Here is a 15397-nt window from a genome sequence, read left to right as displayed (position 1 = left end):
AATGTTTAGAATATAGAAAGAATGATATAATAAATGTGGTAAAATGATAGAAGGTTAATCTGAGTATCTGGGTAAGAAGTATATTGGAGTTCTGTATCATTTTTGTATTATGTTTGCAACTTCCCTGTCATTTTAAATTATTTCAAAATAAAGTTAAAAAGAAAGAGGGAAAAACAGAGGGACCCAGTCCCGGCAGAGGGCACAGCCATCTTCCTTGAGCTCCAAACCACCTTGCCACAGATGGCTTCTTCGGCTTCTCGCTCCTCAAACAAAGCCCATGATTTCCTACCAGATTCAGCGTGAAATCTTTTATTCTGGCCAAAGAAGTAAATTTGTTTATCATATTGAAAAGCCAGAGGAGTTGTTAAAAAAAGGTGAGGAAAAAAAAGCTGTTTTATGAATTATAAAATGTGAGTTTGAATTTCTCATGCTGTGTGATTCATCACTGTATCTCCATTCTCCACCCAGAGTCTTGAACAAAAGATGGGTCAGGGTATATATGCTTGTTGAACATTTTAATTTTGGAAAGTTACAGACAGAAGTTTTGTGGGAAAAATTTTCCCTCTGGATCTTAAAAAAGAGAAAGGGAATCGTGATGCTTATTTTTCAAGTAAAAAAAGTAGAGCTTATGTGAGCCAATTTCCAAAGGCCAATTTCCTACCTTCCCCAATGGCAGGTGTGCACTTGTGTGAGCGCTCATAAGTAGTGTGGGTGTGAGCACTTCCTGTCATGCACTTGGCTCCCAAGGGCTCCTGCCAGAGGAGGAACTGACCCCACTCCAGAGAAACACTGATGCTGGCAGTCTTTCTGACTACAATGCACTAAGACCAGGAGCTCCCTCTCCATTTGAGCCATAAAAGGAGGTGCCCAGGACTACTCTGCTGTTTGTCCTCTTCTAACCACCAATCCTTCCCGCTCCCCACTGCCTTTGAGCAGCCCCTGTGTTCCTTAGGAACCACAGGTGTCAACACCTGTGCCTGCAGAGCCACAATTCCCAAAGAAGAGGCAATGAGAGAAGACCACACTTTCTACCACACAATCCTTCCTAGTGGACATCTGACCCAAAGACAGCTAATCCAGGACTGTGATTACATTTTAAAAGTTTTTCATTTCAAGGGGTGGGGAGACATTTTTGTCCTTGTGCAGTACTGGAAGAAGCCACTAGGTGGGAGTCAGGGACAAATCCCTGGATATCTAAATCCCAGGGAAGAAGATTTAGCTTAGATTTAGAAAATCCAAGGATTTTATAAACAAGCAAGTAAAATGGCTTTTTTTTTCTTTTTTAAATCAGAAAAATGACATAAGCACCTCTCTTTTTCAAGCTGCTGGACAGTACACCTGCATCAGCTGGCAAAGAGTCTTTTTGCCTCTTCCTTGGAAACCAGTGGACTTCTGTACCTTGGGGGATTTTGAATGCATTTTTCCTGGCACAGTATCCCAGGCTGGCAGCCTTCAGGCACTAAAAATTTAGCAGTTTTAATTTTCCTGGATTTTTTCCCCCCAAAGTAAATTGTACCAATCTAAATTCTAGACATCTGGCTCTTTTCAGACCTGACCCGAGGAGACTATTTCAGCCCCTAAGAACCAATGTTTATAAATGACCAAGAGTGTGCAAACATTGGTGAAAAAGCAAATACCTCCTTCTCCACTAAATTTCCTGCTTTAGGCCTAGGGGACGTGGTGGGAGATGTTGCCAGGTGAGCTTAACTTGAGGTATGAGCATGTGGGCACCGACCCTTCTACCTACAAAGAAGGCTTGCCAGAGCCACACCACCAGGAGCCTTCTGCCCTTCAGGCACCCGCTAGCAGTTTGGCAGCAGACAGGATCCAGGGAATTCAGGCTCCCAGGTAAACTTGCTCAGTGCCCCACGCCTCAAGGAACTTGTGAAAGTGAGTTTTTCAGCCTCTTGCTATTCAAAGCATGGTCCTCAGACCCGCCGTATCAGCATTACTGGGAGCTTGTTATACTCTCAGGCCCCACTCTGGTCCTACTGGATCAGAATCTGCATTTCTACGAGAATCTCCTCAGCCAGGTGGTCGATGATGCGTGGGGAAGTGGCGTCCTAACTATGCAAACCACGGCCTCCATCTGGCCTGCCGCCTATTTCTTATAGCCCATGAGCTAAGCATGGTTTTTACGTTTCTAATTGTTTGGGGGGAAATCCCAAGAAGGATATTTTGTGACATGTGAAAATGCGAAATTCATATTTCTGTGTCCATAAAAGAAGTTTTATCAGAACACAGCCACCCTCACTCATTAACATATTGTCTGTGGCTTCTTTTGCTCTGCTAACGGCAGAGTTAACTAATCCCGCAAAGCCTGACACTTACCCTCTGGCCCTTTATGTGAAATGTTTGCTGACCCTTGTCCTAGCCCATTTTGGAGACAGGGTCCTCCATGCTGTGCAGTGTGGGCACTCAGATTGTGCTGGGCAGGGTTCTCTTCCTGGGCAGTACTGCTCTTCAGCCCGAAGGAACAGTGTTCTCAGGACCGTGCTCTCCTCCCCCAGCCTCCTCTTCTCACACCTCTTCTGGTGGGAGGTGCTCTGTGCAGGGCTGCCTGGTGAAGGATACCAGCCTGAATCTGCTTACAAGGGGGTCCTGGCATCTGTCACGCATGGCCCCAGAGGCCAGGGCACAGGGCTGAGCCAGAGCTCAGGATGTAGGTGATGGGTTCGAGTGGCATGGGACCCATGAGACTTCTTTCATTCCACAAGGCTGCTGGATAAGATGCTGACTCCTTGTAGCTGGCAGGAGGAGGGCAGCCTTGGGGACCCCCCACTCAGCCATTCCCACAAGTACTGGAATTCCCACCAGGTAGGTGACAATCCTGGGACAGGAGGGGGATAAGCTGTGATGAGTTCCTTTTACTCAGACCTGACCACTCTGGCCTCGTGGTCCTGATTTTACTCCCAGGACTCTGGCTGGCCATCTCCGGCCCTTTGCCCTCAGCTGGCTGCCTCATGTTGTGGACAGGAAGGAGGTGGGTCTGGTTGTGCCTGAGTGAGGACTGTCAAGGTCACTGTAACGACCCCTCTCTTGTGTACCTTCCCTGATTCTGGGGTACTTCCTTCTTCCACTATGGGCCCAGGGCATTCCTATGACCCTATGACTGCACCCTCCCAGGGGCAGTGAAGTGGGAGCAGGGAGCCCAGGCTCATCCGTACTCTGGGCAGCCTCAACCTTTGAGAGTAACAGCTTAGGCAGGTGACACCCAGGTCTTTAACCTTGTGGGGGTCACAGACCATTGTGATAATCTGATGAAAACTCAATTTTCAGAGAAATAGAAATAGTGATACTCTATATACATATGCGTAGTAACTTTTTACACATTTTATGAACATATTCAGGGGCTTATTTGATTCTCTGAAGCTCAGCTGTGGCCTATCAAGAGGCGACCCTGGCCTGGAGAGCCTTTGGGTGATAGTGATGCAGCCCAGGGTGTGCTTTGCCAACGGGATGAGGGCTGAGCTAATGTCAGGCCCACCTGCCAGCCGGGAGATGAGTGAGTGGAAAGCTGCATGTGCTCGCTGAATCCACTGAGCCTCACCCCATGCTCCGCTGCCAGGCACACACATGTCCCTAGTTGCTAGATCCTTTCAGTTATTTTGTGAATCTTTGGGTTGAATTACAATATAAGTAAAATGTATTATGGTGCTTTTTTTTAAAAAAAAGGCTGAGTATTGCTACTTGACGATACCATAAACATATGTAAAGGATTTAGCTACAGCTTGTCTGGATTCCCTCCATCCCTCCCTCTATCACAAATAAGTTAAGCTAATACATGAAACTGGCTCTGTTGTTTCCTCTTTGAGTCGAGCATCTTTATCCCAGGGAAACAGACCTTCAAGTCTATTTTCTCTAAGTAAAAATGTCCTCTTATATTGCCAGTCTTACCAGTTGAGCGTCATTCTTTCATTCAAAGAATGCTTAAGTTCCTACTGTGTACCAAGAAGTATGCTAGGCATGGAAGTTGGAAAAATGAATCAAAAATAACACACTTCCTACAGCTGGTGCAGTGGACAGACATGTAATCAGTCCAGTTGTGGTTCGGTGCAGTGGGACCAGCGGTAGACTTGAGGGGAGCGGGGGTGCTTAAGGAGGAATGAGAGGAGGGGCGGTTGGCAAGTTTCCTAGAGGAGCTCTCCCCTGAGCCACATCCCCATGGCAGGTGGGAGACAGCAAGGCTGATGAGGCAGCTGTGTGGCCTTCTTGTCACCTCTTCTCTTTCGTAATCTAAAGAAGGGAACTGAGCCTCCCTCCGTGGGGAACAGGGGCTTGGACTCTGTCAGAACTGTCCCCATCTAGCCCCAAGATCAGCTCCCCAGCTTTTCCTCCCTGAAGCCTCAGATACATCTTCATTACTTTCCATGTGGTGATTCTTGATTTACCCAGGGCAGGAAGTCCGTATCATTCACCTTAGGCAAATGTGTGTTGACAAGATGAATTTCTTCATTTGACTTTCCCAGGCCTTTGGACTGAAAAATAAAAAAAGTAAAAGGGGGGAAAAGGCCTATCCACCTTCGCAGTGTTAGAGGTGTTCTTCATTAGCACATCCTATCCTGGCCCTCGGCAGGGACCTGGGCCTGGCAGGGCCTGGTCTGCACTCTGGCACTGAGCCAGGGCAAGGCAGGAGTGCGCTTCTCCTTCCTGACCTCCGATCTGGGTGTGTCTCCAGGAATTCGCTCCAGTGTGCCAGCGGCTGGCCAGCTCTCCTCCGCCTGCCCCTAATCTGAGGGCGGGGCCAGCCTGCCAGGGCTCTGCTACCAGTCATAGTTTCCGTGCTGTCCCTTGGGCCCTGCTCTGGGCCACAGTGAAGGCTGCTGCTGTGCTGAGGGTCCTGCAGATCTGCAGTAGAGTCTTCTCATCCGCATGCGAGTTCCAGGAAAGACGCTGGCAACCCCCGCCCCGGGAAGGCCCACACACAGTCACGAGATGCGCGTCCGCAAAGCTCAGGGCCTCTGCTCGTAACCACAGTTGCTGCTGCGCCCACATCAGAGATCACTTTCATGATCAGTCATAGCCAAAGGCTGTACAGTAAGGCCTGAGCCAGGGAGAAATGCTGTTTTTAGGGGAGCTCTCCAAGGGCATGGGAGTGTGAGAAGGGGGTGTGTGACGTCTGGGGAGCACTGGAGGGACCACACTGGAAAGCCAGCCTGTGACCTGCCAGTGGGAACACGCAGCACCGCTCTAGTGCTCCCCCAGCCACAGCCTTCCCAGGGCTCCCGCCCAGCCGGGGCTGCCGCTCAGTCTCATGGAAACACCTGTGAGCCAGCCTCACCCTTTCCACCTCCTGGGTGTGGGAAGCAGGTTGTCGGGGATGGGGGAGCCAGTGAGGCAGGTCTAGGGTTTGACAGGAGCAGTCCCGACACCCCCACCCCTGCCTCAGGGGAAGCAGGTGGCCCCAGAGAGCCCCGTGGTGGGGACCGACCTCAGCTGGAGCCAGGCTCCCCCCGAGCTACCAAGTCTCCACGGCTGCAGCAGTGCCGCTCTGACGGACAGAGCTGCCAGTGCCAAGGACGGAGAGCATCTCGCTTGGGGCCTGGCGTCCAGAGCAGCCAGGAGCCCAGACCGGAGCTGGTTCTGAATCTGTTTTTTTGGGAACGACAGGCTTTCCATTGCTGGCCTGAAAAAGGGGTAGGCGTGGGCTTGGGGTGGGGGTCAGGCTGTGTGTGGGAACCAGCAAGCTCCTCTGAGAGCAGCACTTATTTTTAGTCTTCTCCCCAGTCCCAAATAAACTCTGAGCAGCTGGGAGCCTGTGGGTAAATGCAGAGTGAAGCAGAGACAGGAAGTCGGGGTCTCTCTCTAATGAGTTCCAGCCACTCCAGAAGGGGGAAGCCAGACAAGGAATTTTCTTCAAGACTGTTTCCCTCTGGCAGGCTCTGGTATTATCACTGAAAAGAGCCCCCGTACTTGTGTGTGTGTGTGTACAGCTCCAGTCCAGGCTGCCTGCTCCCCCTCCCGTTTTGTTAGGTTTGCTGCCCCGCAGGGCTCCGAATCCAGCGCTGGTGCCTTGGGCTGCCACTGTGTGTGCCTGCGGGGGCGGTGGGGGAGGATACTGGAGCAGCACAGTCTGCTCCGAGTAGTTGTGTATCTGAGACTGTTTAGGGGCAGGCTGAAGGACGCAGGCCAGGGAAGTAGGGAAATTTGAACACAGCTTGGCGTTCCTTAGGGAGGTGGGGGCAGAGGCAAGGGAGGGGAGAGAACTTGGTCTCCTGCCAGAAAAAGGGCTTTTTCAACCAAGGAATCTAGCTGCTGCCATGGGTGCCCAGCATGGATGGGGACATTGATGTTTACAAGCATTTCGCGTGGCTCAAGAGGGTAAGTGACTGGCCACTTTCTCTGGGTCTCTGAGATGGGTGAGGGGAGAGACACTTTGGTGCACTTTAGTTGTGTGTGTGTGTGTTGTAGGGGGAGGTATTTGTCTGGCAAAGCCCTGTCATGGCCAAGTTCTTCATGAGAATCTAATTATAGACCCTAGAGGAGAAAACAGCCAGCTGTCTTTGTTTCTCCTCTGACATTCTGGTGAATGAGCCTCTGTACAGAAAGGCAAGAATTGAGTGGGGGAGTTAGTTATTTTAACTTTGGCACTGAAACAGTTGGAGGCTCCAAGCACCATGACCAGAGAATGTGTCCTCTGCTTTTCAGTTCCAGAATGCAGAGAGGAAGCTGCTGCCTTTTAAATGCACTGAATTCGGAAGTTGTTTAACTTATTCTCCACTCTGATGTTATCCGGTGTGGAGAGTATGTCTGCTGTCAACCGAATGAGCTGCTGAGTTTCCGGAGGAAGGCTCTTTGGGAGTCCTCTTGTGAATGCTCTGAAGCCCAGGGCTCGGATTGCAAGTTTTCGGTGCCCTTTATTTAGGGCAGGAAGGTGCATGTTTGGTGTGAGCTAGGAATGAATGACCTCAGACTCACTGTCTTCTTTTGTGACTACCTTTATATTGGCTAAGATGGGTGCACATTTATTTTCACACTGAGGAATTTTAGGTTTAATTTTTTTTTTCAGAGGCAGGAAGGGCAAAAGCTACTGACAGATAAGAGATTCGACATTGTAACTGTGGAAGGACAGGAGGGGCAGGAAGTATCCCACTTGGAAGGCGCTTGCAAGTCCCTGGGCCCTGGGCTGACAGGCTTTTGCGTGTGCCCTCTGCAGTCACTCAGTCAGCAAATATTTGTTGAGTTCAGGCACTGGGTATGCGGTGGTGAGCCAAGTACAGCCAGTCTCTGCTCTTGTGTACCTTCCATCTAATGTGGGGGAAGGAGGTTTACACAATCCTCGTAAGTAACCCCTGAACTGCAAACTAAGTGCAGAAGAACAGAAAGCCATGGGGGAGCTTGATGATTGAGAAGGAGAAATCAAGGGGTCTCCCCTTGAAGACGTGGTACTTAATTGAAACCTGAAAGAGAAGTAGGAGCTAGTCAGGTGAAAATGGGGTGAAGAACATTCCAGCCAAAGGAGATAGTGTTTACAATGGTCTTTAAGCAAATAGGAACCAGGCCAAGTTTCAAGAAAGAGCGAAGTCAGTGCAGCTGTAGTCAGCTTGGAGGGGAGAAGCAGGCGGATGCCAGCTCACACAGGACCGTGGGGGCCGCTGGTGGGCAATGCGGTTCGTGTAATGAGGGACATGTAGCAGGGAAGTGACATGGGATACACTGGGGGATATGATCTATATTTTAAGAAAATTACTCTGACTGTGATGTGGTTCAGGGTTAGCTGTGTTGGGAAAAGTGAGGCAGTCGAGCAATACTGGAGAGCTTGAGGGCTGTAGGCCTCAACTAGTACAAACCCCTCATTTAACAAAGCCGGAGAGAGGCTAAGAACCTCATGCTTATTAGGGCCAGAGCTATTAGTGGTGGAGCCCGGTCTTGAACCCTGTTCTCTCCCTCCCAGTCCAGTTCTGTCTCCTCATCTCTTCTGCCAAATATGTAGAAAATTGCTGGTTTAGAGCCCAGCAGAAATCCTGTCTCTGCTCAGGCACCGTCTAGCTATGGGGCCTTACAGCTACCAGAAAACATGCCAGGATGGACAGACATCTTAGCAAAGGTTTGCATCATGTTGAATTTTTAAAAGCCTTATTGGGGAGATACTAGGGGTTGGGGGAGGTAAGGAGTACAAGTCTCTTTGGTCTTTATTTCCCCACATTAAAAAATAATGCTTTTTACTAGGAGGTCCCCCTAGGCACGATGTGCCTCGACTCCTTTGTGCCGTGTCCCAGCCTCTGGGGCAGATGTGGACTGTATCTCTCGCAGGGGAAGTTTTGTCTCTGGAGGAAGTTAGAAGGCCTTTCTGTCCTGAGACCAGGGCACAAGCTCTGGCTCCTCTGCACAGTTGGAAGTTTACTGAGGGAAGCTCTAAGCAAGGAGACTTCTGTACCCCCGGGATGACTCATAGCCAAACAGATATTTTTCTCCTTTTAGGGTTTTAAGGAACCTTAAAAAAGCAAAACACCAAGTATTGGACATGTCATATGCAGTATGATAAGGGCATCTTCCCTCATCTGTACCCTAAACATTACTAAGTGGATTTTTAAATCCCCTTTAAAAAAATAATTCTCGTTCACCCTGTGGCCCTGATCATAAGCCCTCAGGGCTTATGGTTTGTCTGGAAGAGAAAGCCCAGGCTCTTCAGCTTGGTTGGCCTTTGAGACCCTTTGCAACTCAGCCTCAACTTACCTTTGTAGTTTCACCTTTTGTATCTACCCCCACGCACACGATACTCCCTCCCTTCTCTTGAGTTTTAACTCCTCTCTGATTCCCACCCACTTCATCTGGCCCCATCAAGCCCCTGTTTTCCCATGAGCCCTTTGCTGACTTCCCTCCAGCCCAGGTCTCCAGCACTTCTCAGCAGCCCAGCTCACTCACCCCTTCTTGGGCTTCCTCGTGCTGAGGTGGTTTAGAGAGCAGGTTTCCCTGAACCCAGGTTTTTGTGTCTTCCATTGTCCAATGCAGAAGGGCTGGGTGCTTGGGTGAGGGGTGGTCTGTCTCACAGGCTAGGGGCCTTTGCTCTCTGACCTGTCCCAGTGGGTAATGCCTCAGGAGCAAGGCACTGTCTTTGGATTTTTGGAGCAGGTGAGGAGATGCCCATAGTCAGGGTGGCACAGAGCCGGGGGGAAACATGTATTCAGAAAAGAAAGGTTGCTCCCTGGCCTTTGGTTGATGGGACACTGTGTAATATCAGAGTCAAACCTGGATTGGAAACCTGGCTTTGCCACACTCACTGGTTGTGTGATCTTAGGCAGATTACTTCAAAAACCTGGATTTTGGGGGGCAGATGTGGCTCAAGCAGTCTCAGTTCCTGGCGCCACCTAAAAATCAACAACAACAACAACAACAACAAAAATAAACAAGCAAAACAAATGAAAAAACCAACTCGGGAGCCTATGTGGCTCAGTGGTTGAGCGCCGGCTTCCCACATATGCGGTTCCCGGTTCAATCCTGACCCTGGGACCACTGGGAAAAAAACCCTGGATTTCCTCATATCCAAAATAATAAGGATCAAGTAAGATAATGCATGTAAATGCTTAATGTAGTACTATGCATGTAGGAAATATTCAATTAAAGTTAACTGCTATCGGGACCAGCTGGTTCTCTCCTAGCCATTCAGCCTTTAGCTCTCAGCCCCTTCCCAGATTCCAGACTGACATCTCAAGCCAAAGCCAAAGCATACTGAACAGCCAGAAGAGGTAGCTGGCTGCTGGCTTTGGCCTTGGCTGGGCCAAGGCTGACCAGACCCTCCAGGGCCAATCCTCCAATTCCTTCTTTATTGGCAAGGCTGAGGGACAGAGTAATCTCCTGCCGTAAGAATCTTGAGGGCTCTGCCCCTCAGCTGCTAGTTCCTGAATAATTCGCAAACAGCTCACACCCGTCCTGCATTGGTGGCACCAATGCTTATAGTCCCTGAATGGGCCTCTAAAATAGCTCCAAGCAGGGTCTGTGGAGCCCACCCATCACCCTCTGAGGATTTCATTTTCCCAGGACTGTCAGCATCTCCACACTGCTCCCTGGCTTCCAGCACTCTCAATGTTCAGCCAAATTCCAACCCAACGTCACAAAATGGAATCACCATGGCTCTCCACCCCCTCTCCTCCCAAAGCAATTGGCTTGGGGTCTATAGTAGAATGCAAATGTGACACTTTACTCTATGTCATCTTGTACTCAAATGGTTGATCCAGTAACCTGGCTGCTGGAGCCGGAAGAGCTGCAAAGACAAACATGCACAGGCATCCTAGTTCCAGACATTCGCCTTTCTTGCACTTAGGTCAGACAGCAGTGAAAGTTGGAAAAGTAGGCAGCATCTTCTGTGAGAGCTGCTCCGACTGGTTGTGAGCATGGACCCTGAATTCACACATCCTGGGTTCAGTTCTTTGTAGACCTTGGGCGATTGATTTAACCTCCTGGGACTCAGTTTCCTTGACTGTGAAATACAGATAGATGATTTAATACATGTAAAGTGCTCAGAAAACACTCTGTAAGTGTCACTATGGGGATGATGGCATTGGTTACAGTGACAACCTCTGGTTACTCCAGAGCTGTGTACCCTATCTTGATTTTGGACAGATCTGTTTTTAAAGAGGATGGCGAGGGTGACAGTGGGCATGGCTACTCAAGGGCAGTAGCTGTCAGGAGCTTCCAATGGGTACATCCCATTTTCAGCCTAGATGTCCACCCTTCATGTTCCTGATATACTTTAGGAGCTAGAATTCTGACATCTCTAACCCCCAGCATCTGTCAATGCTGTCTGCCAGCTCCTTGAAAAGAGGCCCTTGGATGTCTTTTACCCAGCAGGATTCCTAAAGTGGCATCATACCAGGGTCGTGTGCAGAAAGCCTTGTGGGTGCTCGCAGCAACAGTGCTGGGAGGCCCTTGGACTCTGCTGTGCTCCTCTCTCTCTCTCTCCCATACTTCATAGAAGCTCTTTTACACCTTCCCATTTTCCCCAACATTAAACTCCCCTCTCAACTGAAGTCATCAAACCTCAGATGAATCTCTTATCCTCCCTTCCCTTCACCAACAAATGTAATTATGCTCGCTGCTATCATTTATCGTCATCCTTCTGTTTCTCAGGCTGAGAGTCTTCTCCCTTAGTCAAGGCTATCTCAGTAGCCTCTCCTCTGGACCCAGTCCTGTTCTTCCTCCTCTCGCTCCTCTGATTGTTCCTTCGTTCAACTCTTCCCTGCCTGTCTGTTCCTTGCTCTTGACTGAAAATACTTCTCCTCACTTCTTGGAGTGGGAAGAAGGGAGGTGCGAACAAATCTGTCTTTGACTCTGCACTTGCCTCTCTGTACTGCCTTATAATTTATTTTCCTCTCACCACCAGGGTTCTTGAAAGAGCAGGCTAAAACATGTCATCTTAACTCTGGCTTTGTCCCTACAGTCATCTCTAAAATCCCTTTGATTCCCAAGCAATCTCTCCATCCATTTCCCCTGGATTTATTCCTGTTTGGGAATTTTTTTAGGGACAATAGCTTTCCTGTGAACCAAGAAATAGCTCCTCACTTTAATCCTTGCTTACTCCCCTGTTCTCCAGCTATGGATCTTTCTCTCATGCCTATTTGGTTGTTTGGGCAGTCCAAGAGGCACTGGCAAGTTTACTTCAAATTAACTCCAGATGAGCTAAAACAGTCACATTGTATCCACACACCCCCAACTCTAGCACCTCAGGCTGCTTCACTGTCTATGAAGGTGTTTCCAATAATAATGAGTCAGTGTATCTATTGGAGTTGGTGAGATGAGAAATGACCTCAATGAATCTACTCCTTTATTCTCCTTCTGACTTTAGTATCATCCCTCCACAGCATTCCAGGACACTTGCAAATACTTCTCCTACAGCACAGTGCTGTAGGTCCCCTGTGTCCAGCCACCTAATGAAAGAAAAGAGTTTAGTAGTGAACCAAGCTTAGCTGAGGCAAAAGGTGTTGGTAAATTGAATACATTTCTCTTAATCTGAACCTAGCCCCCAGGATGATCATTTAGGAGCCTTCATGTCCCTATATCAACCCCTTCTGTCTTCAAGGTATCCTTTGTTTGCTGTGTTACTTCTGGGAGGCCAAAATGTCTGAAGGTTAGTGATTGTCAGGGCTTCATGGGTAGCCTATTCATATTGGGAAGACCATTTCCAAAGGTGCTGTTCTCCCATTTCCCTGTGGGAATTCCTTCAAAGTCTTCATAATGCAATCATTAAAGTTGTACTTCCACTATAAAGTCTCCTATCTTTTTTTTTTTTTTAAGATTTATTTATTTATTCTCCCCCCTTCCCTCCAATGTCTGCTCTCCTTGTCCATTTGCTGTGTATTCTGTGTCTGCTGTTTGTCTTCTCTTTAGGTGACACCAGGAACCAATCCTGGGACCTTCCAGAGTAGGAGAGAGATGCTCAATCTCTTGCGCCACCTCAGTTCCCTGGTCTGCTGCATCTCTTATTGTCTCTCCTGTGTCTCTTTTTGTTGTATCATCTTGCTGCACCATCTCTCCACTCAGGCCAGCACTCCTGTGCAGACCAGCACTCCTGCTCAGGCCAGCACTCATCCTGGGTCAGCTCTCCACTCAGGTCAGCGCTCTGCATGGGCCAGTTCTCTGTTTGGGCCAGCTCATTTTCACTTGGAGGCACTGGGAATTGAACCCTGGACCTCTCATGTGGTAGACAGGAGCCCAATCACTTCAGCCACATCTGCTTCCCTGACCTATCTCTTGAAGGTAAAATGGATTAGTCCCTTCCCTATTTCACTGCTGTTGGTTTGCATATGCGCTCTAAAAGAGTATTTATCACATCCTGCTGTAAAGGTTGATTTTCCCTCTGTCCTTCCTCCTTGTATTGTCTTTCCTCCTTGTAATACAACAGAGCTTTGTGAGGACTTGGACTTAATCATTTACTTAGCATAGAGGGTAGCTCCTAATAGGTCCTTAGGAATGAACCATTGAATAGATGAATGAATGAGCCATGACTACTGAACATTGGTGTACCGAGAAGCTATTTAAGTAGATATTTATGAACCCTGCTTTGTTCTTCCCTAAAGGTAGACATTTAGATCATTTGCTAGTGATAGCCCTACCACCAACATTTAACCTCCCCTTAAGTATCATTGGAACCCAAGAGGTAGAGGGCATAAGGAGGTCAAAGTCAGGATCGCACTCCATTCACACTGCCTTTGGAAGAAACTTCTTTAGCTTTGTGCCAATGATTGTACATTGACTTAACTTTTCCTCACATAGGAAAAATGGAACTGGTCCTGGGGTCAGTTGGTTTTATAATGACTACCAGAAAGCTCTAAAACTCCTTTAGCCAAAAAAGCTAGGGAAGGTTTTCTATTTACTAACACTTGCCTATACTCATACTGCTCTGTTCCCTTGGTGATGCTAACCTGAGCTACGTACTGGGATTTGACTGTAGCCTCTGTGATCCCCTTATTTTTATTTTTTTATTTGTTTTGTCCTGTTAATTTTAAGATCTACATTTTCCACATTTCTGAAAGGCTTATACAGGCATGTGAGGGTGCTTCTGAATTTGAAACTTGAGCTTAAAGCTTCTGAGCTTGAAGCTTAGAGGGCATGTGAGTGGTGCTTCTGAGCTTGATATCTCTCCTGAAACCTCCATTGCTCACCCGCATTTGGTACCCTTGAGCAACAGCCTGGAAATACTATACATTTTCTCTTGTTTTCTTTACTCAGTTAAAAGCACGTCATCTAAGTTTTTAGTGGCTAAAGAAAAGGGAACCATCCCAAGACTTACCCAGGGCCAAGACTTAGCCAGGCCATTGTGCTGGCAATCTTAGCATCTTCAGAGGCAAGTAGTCATCATAAAATTTAACGTGTTCTGACCACTTGGAATGGTCTGTATACAGTGGCCAGGATCCTGAAGCAGAGGAATTGATAGCTTATTAGAAGCACTGTAGGAAATGTGGCCCTTTACCTAGTGAAGACTTAAAGACCTTGATATCAGAAAAAGGAGGACAGATTTATTTTGAGGACCCCAAGGCAGGAACTCTGAGGAACAGTTTTCAGCTCTGAAGAACAACAATGCAGTGGTTAGACTTGTCTCATTGGAGCTGTCCTAAGATTTTCCCATTCTCCATGCTTGCATACCAAAAAGCACCCCATTGTGATCTCCTGCCTGCTCCCTTTGACTGCTCTGGAACCAGCTCTGTCCCATGTTCAGGGAAGTACAATGCAGACAGGAGATCTGGGATATGCCTCTTGGAGAATGCTGCAGAATTGCCCTCACCCAGCATCCCCGAATGTACTGGAGCATAAGTGAGGGTCCTGCTCTTCTGGCAGAGGCCAGCCAGGCTGTTAAGGCGTCATGCTCCTGGAATACTGCACGGCTTCCAGCCATGTCAACAGGCACCCATACCCCTTCCAGAATTGTGAGGAGGGCTCAACGTGGCCCCACTACAATGACCATGCTACTGTGGAGGGACCAGGCCAAGAGTGAGCAAGCGTTGTGGAATCTGACCAGCCACTAGAACCAGAGGGTGATGGCTTTGTTGAGGCTGCCATGGTGTTGACTCGGAAAGCTGATGTTTAAATTAAATTTGACCTGACTTCCAGATTGGAAGAGAAGTAAAAATTCAAATTTTTATGCTTTTATTGGTCATTATTAACTATTGAGTGTAACAGTGTACTCATTGTGAACATGTATGTAGCACATCGTACGTATGGTATGTAGTAAAATGCTTTTAAGAAGGATAAACTTCGTGACCATGCAGATTTGTCTTAAAATGTGGGCATCTCTTCAGGGACAATGGAAAAGTGAACATATCTTTGGTTGTTTTTGCCAAAGGCATGATACCAGAGCAATTAGCTAACAGTGGGTTCCCTGTGGTTGCTTAGACATTTTTTTCTTTCCAGCCTGCGAGTATTTGGTTATTGCTCCCTTTGGTTTATTTACAAATCTTTACAGATATTTCTTAGGTGTGCTGATCAAAAACTTTGTCTCTTTTGTTCTCTTGCACAAAAAGGGTGAGTTAAACCTTTCAGGAGAAGGGATGAACTGCTTCTAATTGTACTTTGATCTTTTTAGCTTCAGCAAAGCCATTTAAATGATTTCTACTTCCCACAGTCATTCAATACCATTTATATCACACAGAGGACTTATTAGAGCATCCCATTATAAAGAGCATTCTGTACTCCCCTACACACACATTTTCATGCATATGGCCTAATTGACATATTTTGTTGCTCTGCAAAGTATAATTTCTAAAGGATGAGGAGTCTGAGATAAGGTACCTAGTTGAGATTACGCATGGTTAGCTATAGCCCGGACTCCTAATCATTCCTAGCTCGTCCTCTGTCTGCAGAGAAGGCAGTTCTTTGGGGATGAGGATGCTCTAGAGATTCTGTAAATGGATATGGAAGTGCATTGTGCATAACTCTATTTGACTTACTTTTATCCTCAATGGAG

At 47.8% G+C, this 15397-nt stretch overlaps 1 protein-coding gene across 7 annotated transcripts in view; it reads left to right on the top strand.

Annotated features, from left to right (window-relative positions):
• Positions 1-15397, top strand: part of PPFIBP2 (PPFIA binding protein 2) — a 153181-nt gene that overhangs the window by 65703 nt on the left and 72081 nt on the right. The window contains exon 1 of one of the 7 annotated variants that reach the window (XM_058305800.2): positions 5548-6321. The exons of 4 other annotated variants lie outside the window; for them this stretch is intronic. In XM_058305800.2, the coding sequence (XP_058161783.1) occupies positions 6274-6321 (48 nt within the window). In that variant the 5' untranslated portion in view covers positions 5548-6273. Of the gene's footprint in view, positions 1-5547; positions 6322-15397 lie in introns of those variants that run through there. 2 more of the 7 variants (XM_058305798.2, XM_058305799.2) reach the window with 2 other exon arrangements.

This window comes from Dasypus novemcinctus, chromosome 10, assembly GCF_030445035.2.
Source record: "Dasypus novemcinctus isolate mDasNov1 chromosome 10, mDasNov1.1.hap2, whole genome shotgun sequence".
Taxonomy (NCBI): domain Eukaryota; kingdom Metazoa; phylum Chordata; class Mammalia; order Cingulata; family Dasypodidae; genus Dasypus; species Dasypus novemcinctus.
Note: the sequence above shows the minus strand (reverse complement) of the source record. Positions and strands in the feature narration are given on the sequence as shown.